Genomic DNA, 17,774 nt, shown 5'->3' with positions numbered 1-17,774 from the left:
AATAAAAGTTTATTTTTTAAAAATAAACTCCGTTCGATTGGTATAAACACAGGGTAGACATTTAATATGGAATATTTAAAAATAAGATTATGAACTCCTATTTTGAGACTGATTTAGCATATATTAAGTTTATCCGTTTACACAATCCCAAAGTCATGTATAATTGCACTCCTATCATATCATAAATAATAAATCAAATATCAAATATTAAACTAAAATTAAAAGTAAATTTAATTTATATAGATATTTATATTTATGATTACAAAATTGTATTTTACAATTCATCAAGGTACTAAGTTATCTAACTTTATATAACAAGGGTAAAAATGAAACTTCAACTTAGACCATGAGCGCCGATGGAAACACACCAAAACAAACATCGTTGGCCAATTAAAATAATAAATTTTAAATTTAAAAAACAATAATTAAAAGACAAAGTCTTTAATACTTGTTCTTCTGCCGGCGGCTGGCGGCCGTCAATTCCAGCACACCTCCACCGTAACGCCACCGCAACTCTTACTTTTTTTCTTTGTTTTTGTTTGGTGTACCCACCACCATATTTCCATTTGTTCAAGATCAACTTCTCAACCACCTCCTTTTTTAATAAAAATACTATATTTTAAACTTTATAACATATATTAAACATTAAATAAATATTAAATAAAGCGCAATAAATTACTCCGTCAAACAGCAATTTTCCAGCTTAGGTGACCCTATAAATTTAAAATAAAAAACTTGTAATAGAAAAATTTTTTTTTGATAAAAATAAAAAAAGCGTAACAGCTATCATCAACAACAACTACAATAATTTCTATCACGAATTAAATTCAAATATTCATATCATCACAAATCCTTTGATTTCACTGCAAATCATTTTTTCCTTCTACTATTTTCTCCAAATAAAAAATAATAAAAAAAAAACTAATTAATTTTCATTCATTTTGTTATGGCAGTTACACCGGAAAGTTTACCGCCAAAAAAGAGACGGCAACCGGATTCAAACGAACGGCTTCTTCGATCGCTACTAATTCGATCGAAAGAAGTTGCATCAATGAATCCGATTCCGTTCGTATTAAATCGAAATTCAAATTCGATTATTCGAAAAACGAAGCTATTAACGCTGCTACTAGAAGAATTGTTAATTTATCAAATCACGCCTAATTTTCCGGCGTCGGCGGTGTTATGTTTCGAAGAATTATTCATCGTTTTACAAAGCGTTAAAACGTTGATTTCAGATTGTTGTACAGGAAGTAAACTATGGCTATTGATTCAACAACAATCAGTTGCTAACAAATTTCATGAACTCACGCTCGAATTATCAACTTTAATCGATGTATTTCCTGTTAAGGAACTGAAATTATGTACAGATGTTGAAGAATTAGTCTATTTATTGCGAAATCAGTGCACGAAAAACGCGACTTATATCGACGAACAGGATGAACATCTTCGAAACGATGTGATACAGAAATTAAACGGAATTAAATCCGAAATCGTTCCGCAACAATCGGAGCTTAAGCAGATCTTCAGTAGATTGCAATTGAATGATTCGGTTACTTGTACGGATGAAATCGAGATTTTGGAAGAAGAGTACAGGAATCAAAGTGAGGAAGCTTCTAGAGTTGAAATTGTGTCGCTGATCGGACTTGTACGTTACGCAAAGTGTGTGTTGTACGGTGAAACTACGCCGGAAGTGAGACGGAATCGGAACCGGAGTAATTCTGGTTCAATGGATTTGACTATTCCTGCCGATTTTAGGTGCCCGATTTCGTTGGATTTAATCCGTGACCCGGTGGTTATATCCACGGGTCAAACGTATGATCGGGTTTCTATTAATCATTGGATCGAATCAGGACACACCACGTGTCCAAAAACAGGTCAGACTTTGGACCACACGGATATGATACCTAATCTCGCATTGCGTAACTTGATAGTAATGTGGTGCCGTGAGCATAGGATTCCGTTTGAGTCAACGGAACAAAAGGAAAAAGTAAACGGCGTTATAACTAATAAGACATTGCTTGAAGCGACGAAAATGACGGTGTCGTTTTTGTTGGAAAAGGCTCGTGCCTCGCAGTCGTTGGAAATGGCGAACCGGTTTGTTCACGAGTTGAGGGTGTTGGCTAAAACGGATTCTAATAGTCGAGCGAGTATTGCAGAAGCGAGCGGGTTACCTTTATTGGTTAGGTTTTTAGGATCGGAGCATCCGACGCTACAAATTAATGCGGTTACGACGATATTAAATTTATCGATACTTGAAGGTAACAAGACACTTATAATGGAGACGGACGGGGTACTTAATGGAGTTATTGAAGTGTTACGGACGGGTGCTACTTGGGAGGCGAAAGGAAATGCTGCCGCTACTATTTTTAGTCTCACGGGTGTCCACGCTTATCGAAAAAAGCTTGGTCGAAAAAGTAGGGTGATTAAGGGTTTGATGGAATTGGCTACAAACGGGCCGGTTAGTTCAAAACGAGATGCGTTGGTTGCGATTTTGAATTTGGCTGGTGATAGGGAAACAGTTGGGAAATTAATTGAAATCGGGGTGATTGAAATGACGAGTGATGTAATGGATGGGTTGCCGGAAGAAGGGGTCACGGTTCTCGAGGCGATAGTGAAGAAAGGTGGATTACCGGCTATTACGGCCGCGTTTCACGTGATAAAGAAATTGGCCACAATATTGAGAGATGGGACGGAGCGAGCACAAGAGAGTGCGGCCGCAACATTAGTAAATGTGTGTCGGAAAGGTGGGTCCGAGATCGTGTCTGAGCTGGCTGCGATCCCGGGGATTGAAAGAGTAATTTGGGAAGTAATGGGAATGGGTACGGGCCGAGGGCGGAGGAAAGCGGCGACGTTGTTGAGAATTTTAAGAAGATGGGCAGCAGGATTGTATGAAAACGCGACGGCAGCGTATTCAACGACAATTGCGAGTTCTACAACTGCGACTCGGATTGTATTGCCTGCTTAGTTTAATTGGAAAAACAAAGAACATAAGGTTACTTTTTCTTTCTTTCATACGATTCTTTTGAGATTATGTAATTAATTTGCATAGTTTCGTTTGTTTATTACTTTTACTTCCAACAGAAATGTGGAAATGGTGCCACTTTTAAATGTAAACATGTATTTAGTTAAAACACTTTGTTATTAATACCAAAAGTTGTCTCGATTATCATCTCATTGTCTTTAATGGGTCCATGACTCATTAACTCTAAGCTGATATGGGAACTTTATCAGCCCATTCCTGTATTTTTTGTGAATCTATTGCTTCAATGTTCAGTTCTGTGATAAGGAGAGAGAAATTATCAGTATTACTCCATATTATATTATCTAATATTAATATTAATATTAATATTAATATTAATATTAATATTGTTGTTATTAATAATTTGCTTTAGTTTGATTTATAATTTAGATAAAAAAATTAAATAAACCAACGGTTTATAGCCACCACCGCCATTGCTCAAATTTACCGCTATCTCCATCATTCAAATTAGCCACCACCACAAATCTGAGTTGGCACTGATTATATGTGTAAATGTACACATGTTTTACGCAATATTATAAGTATTGTGCGTACAACGCAATATTTGATAGTTGCGCGCATAATAATTAATAATAGCGCAAGCATAATGTGCAAACCGTAATGTTTGATAATTGCGTGAATAATTACAAAGATAGCGTATGATGCGAACATATTAGCGTTTGCAAAGTGATAAGCGTAGTTATTCCAAAACGATAAATAGGAGACTTGTGTCTTCATTTGAAGGTTGTTGAATCTGTGATTTTCCAAGCTGTCGAATAAATCTTCTTCGTGTTATCTAAGGTATAATCAAGACCGGGACATGGTGATTGACCATTCGTAATGAATGGAAGACGATCATAAGGTCCCTTAAACCTCAAAAAAGCTTCAATCTCCATTGTAATTGCACTCGAACTAAATTCGATTAACATAGTCGAATTTAGGCTCGATCAGGCACCACCATCGAGAGCCCCGTTATTGTGATGTTGTTTAGTTACCACTCACTGATTAGTTTGAGTACAGTGATTCACATATGTATCAGATTTGTAGATTGGTTATAGTTACAGTTACAGTTATAGTTATGTTTATGAAAGTAAAGTGTAAATAAGTGGTTTGTATTGTCAATCTAAAGAAAGAAAGAAAAAAAAGATCACGGGTTCTTATATAGTACTTCGTAATAGAGTAAAATAGTAGGTAAGGATAAATGGGTAGTTTGCATAATTTGGTGTGTATGAATCATAGTTCACGATCACCTCTCATAATTATAGAATCATTTTAGTCCAAAGTTTTAGCCGATGACATTTCCATTTTTCTTAAGCCCAGAATTTTGTGGCCCAAATTTCAACCCATAGTCTTAGAACCTAAAAACCCACATTCAAAATCTCACACCTTCTGGTATCATGCGATGTCATTTGACCCGTTAAAATTTATTTTTTAATTAAATATTATAAAAAATGCATAGAACGCCACTAAATACATAAATAGGATACCATATATTTTTAAAATTAGTCGTTTTTAGAAAGAAAAAAAACGTACAAGGTATCATTCACTTGAAGGAACAAATAGTAATAATGTGCTCTCGGAGGATTGATATCGCTCCATTTATACATATTATAATTCGCGATATCTTGTTCTTTTCGGGTATAAAATGATGAATATTGAAGACTTTGGTTCAGTGGCGGAACTTGAACCCGGACACAGGTGGGGCGAATGTAAAAATTTAATAAAAGTTTCAATGCAGGAGGGTAAACACTAAAAAAAAACCTTATTTGTTAGTAAAAAAAAAAAAATTAGTGTAAATTTTTTTTTTTTTTCAAATCCGGAGGGGGCGGGCACCCCCTCCGGATATAACTAAGTTCCGCCCCTGCTTTGGTTCGAGGTTATGATAAAAATAATAGTTTCATCTTTAGAAGTCTTCGTGTGGGTATTTTGGATGAATTCAATAAGTTTCGGCATCAATTAAGCAAGTTTATATGAAAATCAAAGTGTAAAAGTCGAGCTGCACTTCCTGACACTTTTCGCGGTCGCAATACGCCTTATCATGGCCGCAATGTTTTGGATCATGGTCGGAATTCAGCAACAGAACCTGGTTAAGCAAAATTAAAAAATTTCGCGGTCGCAATTCTACTTATCACGGTCGCAATTCTTCTTATTGCGGTCGCAATTCATCACATTGCAGCCGCGAAATCCTTAGCTGACTTACTTCCCTATATATACTCGTTTTTATCCCTTTTTGTGGGGGCATTTTTTTTTTACGAATATTTTTGTTAGGGTTACAAATTTTTGAGCTTTCTATGGTATTTTGGAGCATCTAAACACTAGGATTTCAATTGTTAATCATTGGTAAACTTTGTCTTTTATTTTAATCTTTACAATGGTTGATTATTGTTTATCCCTTTGCTTGTGTGCTTTGATTATCATTATGAGTAGCTAAATTCCCTAGCATTTGCTTAGATGATTGAACTTAGATGATGGATTGCTTGATCTTTTGTATGTATTAATAATTGCTCTTGATAATGATTATTAATTACTCCCATTAATTGATCACATTGATTACTTGTCTGTTGATTGATGTAACGAGAGTTACTAGATTAATTGATTTATCTAGGTTATTGAGAAATAAGTAGAAAATTGAATTGCATGCAAGACACCAGTATAATTAGACTAGTAATTAATCCCATCAATTGAGTAGGTAATTGTGAAGCCTAAAGTGGGACACCGATTTACCCTTCAACCGAATCTCCATCTTGTGTAATTATAAATTGATTGATTGTGTTCTTCAGAAGCGTGCGGGAAATCAGCGTAAAAAACTGACACTTTCATGATATAATTAGTATCTAAATGAGGGGCACCAGCTTATCTTACTAATTGATTAATGAACTTGGCTAACGAGAGTTAGGGATTTAATTACATTGTTCCTAATAAAAGCAATCCGGAACCTAGGGAATTGAATCTAAGTGAATACCCCTTTATCTATCTGAATTCATATTTGCTTTCTTTGTTTTAATTAGTTTTTTAATCAAAACCCCATTTTTATAAACTAAATCTTCAGAATAATTATTAGTTTTCAAATCCTAAACTTTGCTCTCTGTGGACAAAATCGTAAGTATATTACAATAAGATTATGTGTGTTTCAAGCATATCAAATTTTTGGCGCTGCTGCCGGGGAGCGGTGTGTCTTAGGATTTTATAAGCTTTTAGTTATTCGATCCTTTCGTGAAAATTTGTTTTCGCGAAAGTTACTTTTATGTTATTTTCAGTTTTACGCGTTGGTTTTTGTTGTGGTGTGATCGCACGTTAGGTACTTATAACTCTGGAATCGTCTAGAGTTTATCATACACGTAGCAAAGCTAAAGAAGAGCAAGAAATCGCCGAAGGTTTCTTAGTGTTAACCTTTTAGGGTTAAAGCCAAAAATAGGCTACAAACTTACACAAATGTATCGATGTCGCCCACAAACTCATTTCCGTCCTACTGTTGCCTACAAACTTATAAAAAATGTGTTAATATAAACAAATTACTTTTTTAACCTTCAACCAAAATAGTTGATGACGTGGCTTCGAAGTAGTCATGACACGTCGGTGATACATCAAAACCGAAACTGAAAGTATATGGGCGACATCAGGACATATAAAATGAATAAAAAAAGTTAAATAATTAACTTTACCGGTTCAACAGGTAACCGGTAACGATATGTTAACATCAACACATTTTTTATAAGTTTGTAGGCGATAGTAGGACAGAAATGAGTTTGTGGGCGATATCGGTACATTTGTGTAAGTTTGTAGCCTATTTTTGGCTTTAACTCAACTTTTTATATTCCGGACTTTGAATATATTAAGAAGGAAGAAGTTAAGATGGGTGAACCAGCGCGAGGTCACTCCATGGAAGCTTTAATGAAAGCCACGAGGGCTGGTAATGGACATGCCATTACACAACCGGTAGTCAATAAAGACTTTGAAGTTAAGGGTCAAATTCTCAATATGATAACTCACCAGTGCCAGTTAAGGGGTACACCGAAAGAGGATGCATTCGAGCATCTTCGAACTTTCAAAAGCATCTGTAATTTGTTCAAAATCAGCCAAGTTTCGGATACTATTATCTATTTGAGGGTCTTTTCTTGGTCTTTGTAAGACGATGCCAAGGACTGGTTAGAATCATTTCCCGAAGGTGATATTGACAATTGGACTACGATGGAAGATAGATTTTTGCAGCATTTCTTTCCAGCTTCAAAGGCTGCAAAGTTATAGAGTGACATTAATCACTTTGTTCAAAGGTCAAACGAGACACTCTATGATGTATGGACACGGTTTGATAAAATGCTTTGAAATTGTCCTCAACACGGGTTGAATAATTTTAATAAGGTCCAGATTTTCTATAAAGGTATTAATGTGCCAATGAGGAAAGAAATTGACATTGCTGCAGGTGGATCTTTAATGAAAAAGATACCGGATGAAGCCTATAACATCATCTCAGAAACTGCTACGCATTCGTATGATTGGCACCATGAAAGGACCCGTTCATACCGATTATAAACGATTCACAATAGTTGATTTCATCGTGAGGTATTTGACCTCTAAATGATACATTTTACAAACATTGCATTCGTTTTTGAAAGACAAACTTTCATTACATCAAAAGTTAACAACATGCATACCATTTCATAATATATCCAACTATAAATGACTTAATAATATTCTTGATGAACTCAACGACTCGAATGCAACGTCTTTTGAAATATGCCATGAATGACTCCAAGTAATATCTCTAAAATGAGCAAATGCACAGCGGAAGATTTCTTTAATACCTGAGAATAAACATGCTTTAAGTGTTAACCAAAAGGTTGGTGAGTTCATTAGTTTATCGTAATCAGTCATTTTCATAATTTTTAATAGACCACAAGATTTCGTTTACATAGTTAAATGCAGGAACACTCATCTGCAAAAATTATAATACAGGAACACTCATCTGTATAAAAATCCATTCATATGGTGAACACCTGGTAACCGACATTAACAAATGCATATAGAATATCCCCAAATATACAGGTACACTCATCTGTATATAAAAACGAAGTACTAAAGCATTCATAACCTGAATGGTGTTTGTTAGGCCCATAGATCTATCTTCAGGATTCGCGTCAATTAGGGGGCATGTTCCCTAATTCTTAGGCTACCAAGCTAAAAGGGCGATATTCAATTTCGATAATCCAACCATAGAATGTAGTTTCGATTACTTGTGTCTATTTCGTAAACATTTATAAAATAAGCGCATGTATTATCAGTCCCAAAAATATATATATATATATATATATATATATATATATATATATATATATATATATATATATATATATATATATATATATATATATATATATATATATGTATATATATATATATTGCAAAAGCATTTAAAAAGGGAGCAAATGAAACTCACTATACGATATTTTGTAGTAAAAATATGCATAAGACGGAATTGAACAGTGCAAGGTTGGCCTCGGATTCACGAATCTCTATCATTTATATATATATATATATATATATATATATATATATATATATATATATATATATATATATATATATATATATTAACACACATAATTGTAATCGAACAATTTATATATATATATATAAAGTTATTAGTTATATCAGTTTTATATTAATAACCTATATGTTGCATATATTCATTTTATATTTATAATAAATAAAAATATAAATTTTGTTATGTTATATGTATTAAATATTTTTGTATATATATATGTCATTTGTTTGTTAAAATTATAATAATAACTAAATAATATTAGTAATGATAAAAATAATAATAATGATCATAGATTTAAAAATGATACTTTTAATATAAATGATAAAAATGATAACTTCGATAAAAATGATAATTTTTTAATAAAAATATTAATTTTAATAATAATGAATACTAATAATAATAACTATAAAAATAACGATTTTACTAATAATAATAATGATTCAAATATTTATATTAATAACTATAATGATAATAATGCTACTAATAATAATACTAATACTTATGATAATAATATAAAAAAATAACAATAATAATAAAAATAATAATCTTGATAATTCTATTAATACTAATGTTAATAATAATAATAATAATTTTTAATATTTAATGTTAGTTTAATAATAATAATAATAATAATAATAATAATAATAATAATAATTATTATTATAATAAGATAATAATAATAATAACTAAATAAATAAATAATTACCTCAAAGAAATAGTCCTTTAAAAAAATGCCCAAGTCCGTGTTTGAACCCGCGACGTCCCACTAACCCGATAACATTCTTAACCATTACTCCGCCTTTTATCTTTCTGATTTAACTAACTCTTAAATTCTTTTACCCGTTTTAGTCTGTTTCATTTTCTTTTTCTTCACCAAAATTCAATCGATCACGTTCATCGTTTTCATCATTAACCGTTACCATATATTAGTGGATCCTCATCATCCTTTACTCGTGTATCATGTCACCAAAATCATCATCATAATTCAATTATAATTATCGTCATATAATCTCATAATCTAATCATGATCATAATCATATAAACCGTCATCATATCTAACCTTATCACCATTTCATTTTCTTTCCATCATCTTAATCATCTATTATGATCACCGCTAATCATCATCAACCCGCACCATCATAATCAATATCTATATCATCGCCTATATCAATATATGTATCATCATACGGATCATTTATGTAAATTTAATCATCATATTCATCGTAATAACTATCATCATCTTAATTTTTATCAACGGGTTACATTATTATCTATGTATCACGATCCATATCATGTAATCATTTTATCTTAATCATTAAGTCATCATCTATCAACATCTCCCAACATCATCTATATTAATCGATATTAACATTATTAACTTGCCATCACCTTGTCTTATACTGTCTCATCTTATACGTTATAAATAAACAAAAAAAATATCAAACGTAGCAGCAGTTTTCGAACAGCCCAACAATCCGGAGCCCAATTAACAATTATAATTCGGCCCATGCTGTTGCAAATGTCCAATTCAGCCTAATCCAATTAAATTGACTTCGGCCCAATTATATATAAAAAAAATACATTATAATCCCAACATGCAAATTATTACTGTATGGAGACATTCAAGTCCCACTCATTTCATCTTGTCGGCCACGAAAAAGAAAGAAGGAAAGCCACACGTTTTCACTTTATCTATGATTAAATGTATCATTTCCTTTCATTATTAGAAAGATAGAAAACGTTAAGCTGAAACGAAAATAACAATTGAGAGCGAGAGAAAAGAAGAGAGAAAGGGAGAAGAGTGGCGGTTGGTTGTGATGAAGGTGATGAAGGTGAGGGTGTTCGTGGTGTGTTTAATATCACAGCAAAACATAAATATTAAAGGTGATGGTTCGAAGTGGGTTTGATGGTTGCAATATAGTGACGGTTGGTAAGGTGGTGGAAGGTGAAGTGATTCGATAGTGGAGACGGTTTAAGATGATGAAGGGTGTCGGTGGTTGGGATGGGTGGCTCTTGTTTGCAATTTGATGCGGTTGTTTGAGATGATTGTTGGGGTATGGCTCGAAAAAAAAAAATAGTTTGAGTGGTGGTTTCTTAATGGTGATAGAAATCAGGAAAATGAAGGTGGTGTTTTGAAGATATCGAATAGAAACAGAAAATAGTTATAAATAAAATGATGGTGTAGTTGTTGTGATCGATGGTTTTAGTTCAATCAGAAACAGAAATAATTTAGCTTTAGTAACAGAAGTAGGTCATATGTAGTGACCCGAACTTTTCCATGATTATATATTAAATGAAATTGATATTTACATGATTAAATATTTCCAACATGTTAAGCAATCAAACTTGTTAAGACTTGATTATTTGAAATGAGTTTCATGTAGATAATTGACCATCCATTTTGCCTGATGATTCAAGAACGTCATAACTTGTGTTAATTATACAATCGTTTTATTTTTTATGATGTAAGTTTTTATTTTATATATATATATATATATATATATATATATATATATATATATATATATATATATATATATAAAAGAAGAAATACAATTAAATCAAAGATGTACAAGTAAAACACTATTTGCTACAGTAAAATACTATTTGCTACAGTAAATTTTCGCTTTCCTACAGTAAAATACTATTTGCTACAGTAAAATACTATTTGCTACAGTACACACAATTTACTCGTATTCAATCCGTATTCGTGCTCGTACAATACCCAACCTCTAGACGTATATACTATTGGTATATGCACTTCAATGATCAGCTCTTAGCTGCCTTAATGAGTCACCTAAACATGTGAGAACTATCATTTGGCAACTAGCATGAAATATTTAACAAAAATACAAACTAATGGAACCTTATATTCATGGGTAGGATCACGTTTTTCTTCACCAACCATAACACTTTCATTTTTCAACTTTCATGCATCAAACTTATCTCTCTCTTATTCTCTCTTGATGTTCTAAGTGTTCTTCATCACCTTCATCAAAATCTAGCTCAATCTAGCTCAAAAATCCTAACTTAGATCAACTTACAAAACAACTACTCAAGAACACACCAAAAACACTTTCAAGTTTACTAGCTTACTTCCAATCTTGCAAATCCATTTCAAGTGATCATCTAATCTCAAGAAATCTTTCTTATTTACAGTAAGATATCTTTCTAATTCAAGGTAATACTCATATTCAAACTTTGATTCAATTTCTATAACTATAACAATCTTATTTCGAGTGGAAATCTTACTTGAACTTGTTTTCGTGTCATGATTCTGCTTCAAGAACTTTCAAGCCATCCAAGGATCCTTTGAAGCTAGATCTATATTTCTCATTTCTAGTAGGTTTACCTACTAAAATTAAGGTAGTAATGATGTTCATAACATCATTCGATTCATACATATAAAACCATCATATTCGAAGATTTAAACTTGTAATCACTAGAACATAGTTTAGTTAATTCTAAACTTGTTCGCAAATAAAGTTAATCCCTCTAACTTGACTTTTAAAATCAACTAAACACATATTCTATATCTATATGATATGCTAACTTAATAATTTAAAACCTGAAAACACGATGAACACCGTAAAATCGGACATACGCCGTCGTAGTGAAACCGGGGGCTGTTTTGGGTTAGAAAAATAAAAAACTATCTTAATCTATGAATTGGAAGTTTGTTTTCTGAAAAAATGATATTTCATATGAACATGATACTATATCCAAAAATCATGATTAAACTCAAAGTGGAAGTATGTTTTTCAAAATGGTCATCAAGATGTCGTTCTTTCGACGGAAATGACTACCTCTTTAGTAAATGTCTTGTAACCTATATTTCTGACTATAAACTTATACTTTTTCTGTTTAGTTTCATAAATTACAGTTTATTATGAAACCTTAGCAACTTGAATCACTCAAAACGGATTTAAAACGAAGAAATTATGGGTAAAATAAAATTGGAAAATTTTACTTGTTGTAGCTACGAAAATTTTACAACAAATCTACACTAATCATATCCTAGCTAACTTATATTGTATTATATATGTATTCTAACATATATTATGTAATCTTGGGATACCATAGACACGTATACAATGTTTTGACATATCATATCGACCCATATATATATATTATTTGAAACAACCATAGACACTCTATATGCTGTAATGTTCGAGTTCGCTATACATGGTTGAGGTTGATTCCAAAAATATATATACTTTGAGTTGTGATCTAGCCTGAGATGTGTATACACTGGGTCGTAGATTGATTCAAGATAATATATTTTGATTTATTTCTGTACATCTAACTGTGGACAACTAGTTGTAGGTTACTAACGAGGACTGCTAACTTAACAAACTTAAATCATAAAAACGTAATAAAAAATGTTGTGAATATATTTCAATCATACTTTGATATATATGTACACATTTGTTATAGGTTCGTGAATTAACCAGTGGCCAAGTCTTATTTCCAACGAAGGAAAAATCTGTGAAAGTGAGTTATAGTCCCATTTTTTACTATCTAATATTTTTGGGATGAGAATACATGCAGTTTTATAAATATTTTACAAAATAGATGCAAGTAATTGAAACTACATTCTATGTTGGATTATGAATACCGAATATCGCCCTTTTTAGCTTGGTAACCTAAGAATTAGGGAACAGTACCCCTAATTGACGCGAATCCTAAAGATAGATCTATGGGCCTAACAAACCCCATCCGAGGTACGGATGCTTTAGTACTTCGAATTTTATACAGAAGAGAGGATTCTATTTTGGGGATATTCTATATGCATCTTGTTAATGTCGGTTACCAGGTGTTCATCATATGAATGATTTTACCTTAATGCAGACGAGAGGATTCTGCTTGAGGATTATGTTTATAAAATGAAATCTTGTGATCTATTATTATTACAATTTGATAAATATAGATTAAACCTATAACTCACCAACATTTTGTTGACGTTTTAAGCATGTTTATTCTCAGGTGATTATTAAGAGCTTCCACTGTTGCATGCTAAATTAAGGACAAGAATTGGAGTCAGCATGCTTGTATAATATTGTTTAAAAACTGCATTCGAAGACTTAAGTTATTGTGTAATATTATTGTAAACCATTATGTAATGGTCGAGTGAAAAAGCTATATTTTAGATTATCATTATTTGATAATCTTTGTAATGTTTTAAACCTTTATTGATAAAATAAAGGTTATGGTTTGTTTTAAAAACGAATGCAGTCTTTGAAAAATGTCTCATATAGAGGTCAAAACCTCGCAACGAAACCAATTAATATGAAATGTTTATAATTAAATGAATGGGACATTTTAGTTGGTATCCGAGCATTGGTCTTAGAGAACCTAAAATTTGCATTAGTGTGTCTTATCGAGTTCGTTAGGATGCATTAGTGAGTCTGGACTTCGACCGTGTTTACTTGAAAAACGATTGCTTAATATTTTTTTGTTGGAAACTATATATTGTTAACATGTAAATATTATGTGATATATTAATCTATTAACGTGTTTTATATTGTGTGATAGATGTCTACCTCTAGTACAAATCCCATCGACTCACCTAATAATAATGAAGAGTCGAATATATATTGGGAAGATTCACAAATTCCCGAAGAGGAACCGGAAGAGGAGGAACCGGAAGAGGAGGAACCGGAAGAAGAGATTCCGGAGGGGGAAATATTAAGAACCACAGAAAACAGATAAATAAAAGAAAATCCTCAACCAATGGACCAAAGTTAATAATGATCAATGGTGTTTCCGCCAAGGAAGCAAAATATTGGGAAAATTACCAATTTTCTGATGAATCGGATTCCGATGATGATTCCGATGATGTTATAGAAATTACCTCGACCCAATTTGAAAAAGCAAAAGTAAATAATAAGGGAAAGGGCATCAAAATAGAGAAACTTGATTCCAACCCCGATGAATTTTATATGTATCGTCAACACCCGTATTTCTTAAGTTGTAACAATAACTCGGGAACCTCTAAGCCACCAGGTTTTTCTAAACCATTTGTGAAAACAAATGCTCATATTAGAGGAACATCATATATCCCTAAGAAATTAGTGAAACGAACCAAGTCCGAAGAGGAAGAAACGAGTGAGTCGGAATAATAAGTTGTAATCATGTTGTGTAATATATGTATTGTAGTGTGCTTGTATTTTCATGTTATATGTAAAAATTTCTTGTATTGTTTGTTAATTATCTTTTACGAATCTAATCCTCGTCTATTTTACAGTATAAAAACACACAATGGACGTTAAGGATACACAACCAAATATTTTAGAAGACCTACCCGGGGACATGATTGATGAAATCTTGTCTAAAGTCGGTCAGAATTCGTCGGCACAATTATTTAAGGCAAAATTAGTTTGTAGAACATTTGAAGAACGTTCAAGGCATGCCTTAGTTTATAAAAGGCTTTCATTTGAAAGATGGGGTATATCACATTGGGGACACCGTAAGTTACGCCATGTTTTCTTTAAAGCGTTAAATGCGGAGAACCCAAATGCAATTTTACGCTACGGTTTAAGAACCTATTTTGACTCAACATATCCCAACGTAGGACTTCGTGAGTTAGAAAGAGCTTCTTACATGCAACATAAAGAAGCATGTTATGCTTACGGGTTAGTGATGTTCGCTTCTCACCAAAGTGAGAAAAAGAACATTGGATTACAACTTTTAAATAAAACTTTCCCACAAGTGACGGATTCAGTAGTTGGGGGTGAGAAACAAGGTTTTTAGATTATTACGAGGCTGTTGGACATTACGAAACCCTCGTCCCTTTGACAACGTTACAACATGCTGTCTTGTCAACGGCCACAATGGTTATGTTCCACAAGACCAAGGATGGGAAGTAGTCTTAGTAAAACCAGAATGCATGGCTTGTTTCTGGACTTATGAATTACGTGTTTTTATTGCCTTTGCTGAATGACTTGCGTATTAACTAAGATTGTTTTCACAACTATTTTGTATCAAAGTTATTGTGTGCTATATTTCATGCTATATGTATAATAGCGATATTGTAAGTTTGTAAAATATTGTATAAAAGTTTGAACGCGAAATATTATTATAATCACTTTTTCATATAGAATTGTAGTAGTTGAATTGTATGTTAGCTACTAAGTATGAACTTAACGGATAGGTACTACCCGAATTAAAAATTATAAAACGCTAATATGAAGAAAAAGCTTTTATAAATAAGTTCATATTCTGCTATGAAATACTAATGACTACTCTTAAAAGTCTATATGATTAACTCAATTCTTTTGGATATTTTTGAAGGAAATGGCACCGACTACTCGTCAGAATTTGAATATGAGCGAGGAATATTTCCGTGCATTCCTTGCCGCAAACATAGCCGCAGTTCAGGCTGCGATGCAAAACAACAACAATATCTCTGGGTCTAGCAGTGGAGTGAACTCTACAGGAAACCGTGTAAGATGCTCCTACAAGGCTTTCACTGCCTGTAAACCTCTAGAATTTGATGGAACTGAAGGACCAGTCGGACTAAAACGATAGACCGAGAAGGTCGAATCTGTGTTTGCTATAAGAAAATGTGCTGAAGAAGACAGGGTTAAGTACGCCACGCATACTTTCACAGGTACTGCGTTAATATGGTGGAACACCTACCTCGAACAGGTGGGACAAGATGCTGCTTACGCACTACCGTGGCTATCATTTAAACACTTGATGAATGAGTAGTATCGTCCCAGAAATGAAGTCAATAAGCTCAAGACAGAGCTTAGAGAATTACAAGCGCAAGGATTCGATATTACCACATACGAACGACGATTCACAGAGTTGTGTTTATTGTGTCCAAGAGTGTTCGAAGATGAAGAAGAGCAGATCGATGCGTTTGTAAAAGGGTTACCAGAGAGAATTCAGGAGGATGTGAGTGCGAGCGCGCCTACCTCAATGCAAAAGGCAAGTCGAATGGCTCACAAACTTATAAATCAGATCGAGGGGAGGATTAAAGAGCAGGCGGCCGAGGAGGCCAAAATGAAACAAGTCAAGAGGAAGTGGGAAGAAAACAGTGACAGGGGTCACCAACACAACAACAGTAACTATCGCTTCAACAGTCAGCCCAACAATCACAACTACAATCGCACCATTTTTCGAAAAAACAAACGCAACAACAACCATATCAACAAAAACAACTACAACAACCGTTGCAACAACAATAATAAACACAACAACAACAATCCCAACAATAACAACAAGGGGCAGAAACCGTGCCAGAGGTGTGAAGGATATCATCCGAATGGGTTCTGCATGACATTTTGCACCAAGTGTAAGAGAAATGGTCATAGTGCGATGAAGTGTGAAGTCTATGGAACAATGACCAACAGAATTAAAAGAACAAATAATGTCGGAACAAAGAATGTCGGAAGAAATAATGCCGCCATTATTTGTTATAGATGTGGGAAACCGGGCCACTTCAGGACTAACTGCCCGAACCAAGGGAATACTAATGGGCAAGGCCACAGAAATGTCTTCAATATTAATGCGGCAGAAGCACAGGAAGACCCGGAGCTTGTTACGGGTACGTTTCTTATTGATGAAAAACCTGCTTATGTTTTATTTGATTCGGGTGCGGATAGAAGCTATATGAGTAGAGATTTTTGTGCTAAATTGAATTGTCCATTAACACCTTTGGATAATAAGTTTTTACTCGAATTAGCAAACGGTAAATTTATTACAGCGGATAAAATATGTCAGAACCGAGAAATTAAATTAGTTGGCGAAACGTTTAAGATTAATTTGATACCAGTAGAGTTAGGGAGTTTTGATGTGATAATTGGCATGGATTGGTTGAAAAAGGAGAGAGCAGAGGTTGTATGTTACAAAAACGCGATTCGCATTATACAAGAAAAAGGAAAACCCATAATGGTGTACGGAGAAAAGAGCAACGCGAAGTTAAATCTTATTAGTAGCTTGAAGGCGCAAAAACTAATAAGAAAAGGTTGCTATGTCATTTTAGCACACATCGAGGAAGTCAAAACCGAAGAAAAAACATCAGTGATGTTCCCGTCGCAAAAGAATTTCCCGATGTATTTCCGAAAGAATTACCGGGACTACCTCTACATCGATCCGTTGAATTTCAAATAGATCTTGTACCCAGAGCTGCACCAATAGCTCGTGCTCCATACAGACTCGCACCCAGCGAAATGAAGGTATTACAAAGCCAATTACAAGAACTTT

The 17,774-nt window shown here is 33.4% G+C and overlaps 1 protein-coding gene across 2 annotated transcripts; it reads left to right on the top strand.

Moving 5' to 3' along the window:
- Positions 1-398: 398 nt before the first annotated feature.
- Positions 399-3,157, top strand: LOC139876448 (U-box domain-containing protein 16). Of its 2 annotated transcripts, XM_071863767.1 has the most exons (2): positions 399-498; positions 954-3,157. In XM_071863767.1, exon 2 carries the CDS (start codon positions 1,052-1,054, stop codon positions 2,963-2,965), a length of 1,914 nt encoding a protein of 637 aa, XP_071719868.1. In that variant the 5' UTR covers positions 399-498; positions 954-1,051; the 3' UTR covers positions 2,966-3,157. The 2 variants fall into 2 exon arrangements, with proteins under 2 accessions (XP_071719868.1, XP_071719867.1); XM_071863766.1 differs by having other exon boundaries at positions 399-3,157.
- Positions 3,158-17,774: the final 14,617 nt, after the last annotated feature.

The sequence above is a fragment of the Rutidosis leptorrhynchoides genome, chromosome 11 (genome assembly GCF_046630445.1).
Source record: "Rutidosis leptorrhynchoides isolate AG116_Rl617_1_P2 chromosome 11, CSIRO_AGI_Rlap_v1, whole genome shotgun sequence".
Taxonomy (NCBI): Eukaryota; Viridiplantae; Streptophyta; class Magnoliopsida; order Asterales; family Asteraceae; genus Rutidosis; species Rutidosis leptorrhynchoides.
The sequence above is the reverse complement of the archived record's forward strand: the minus strand, read 5'-3'. Positions and strand labels throughout refer to the sequence as shown.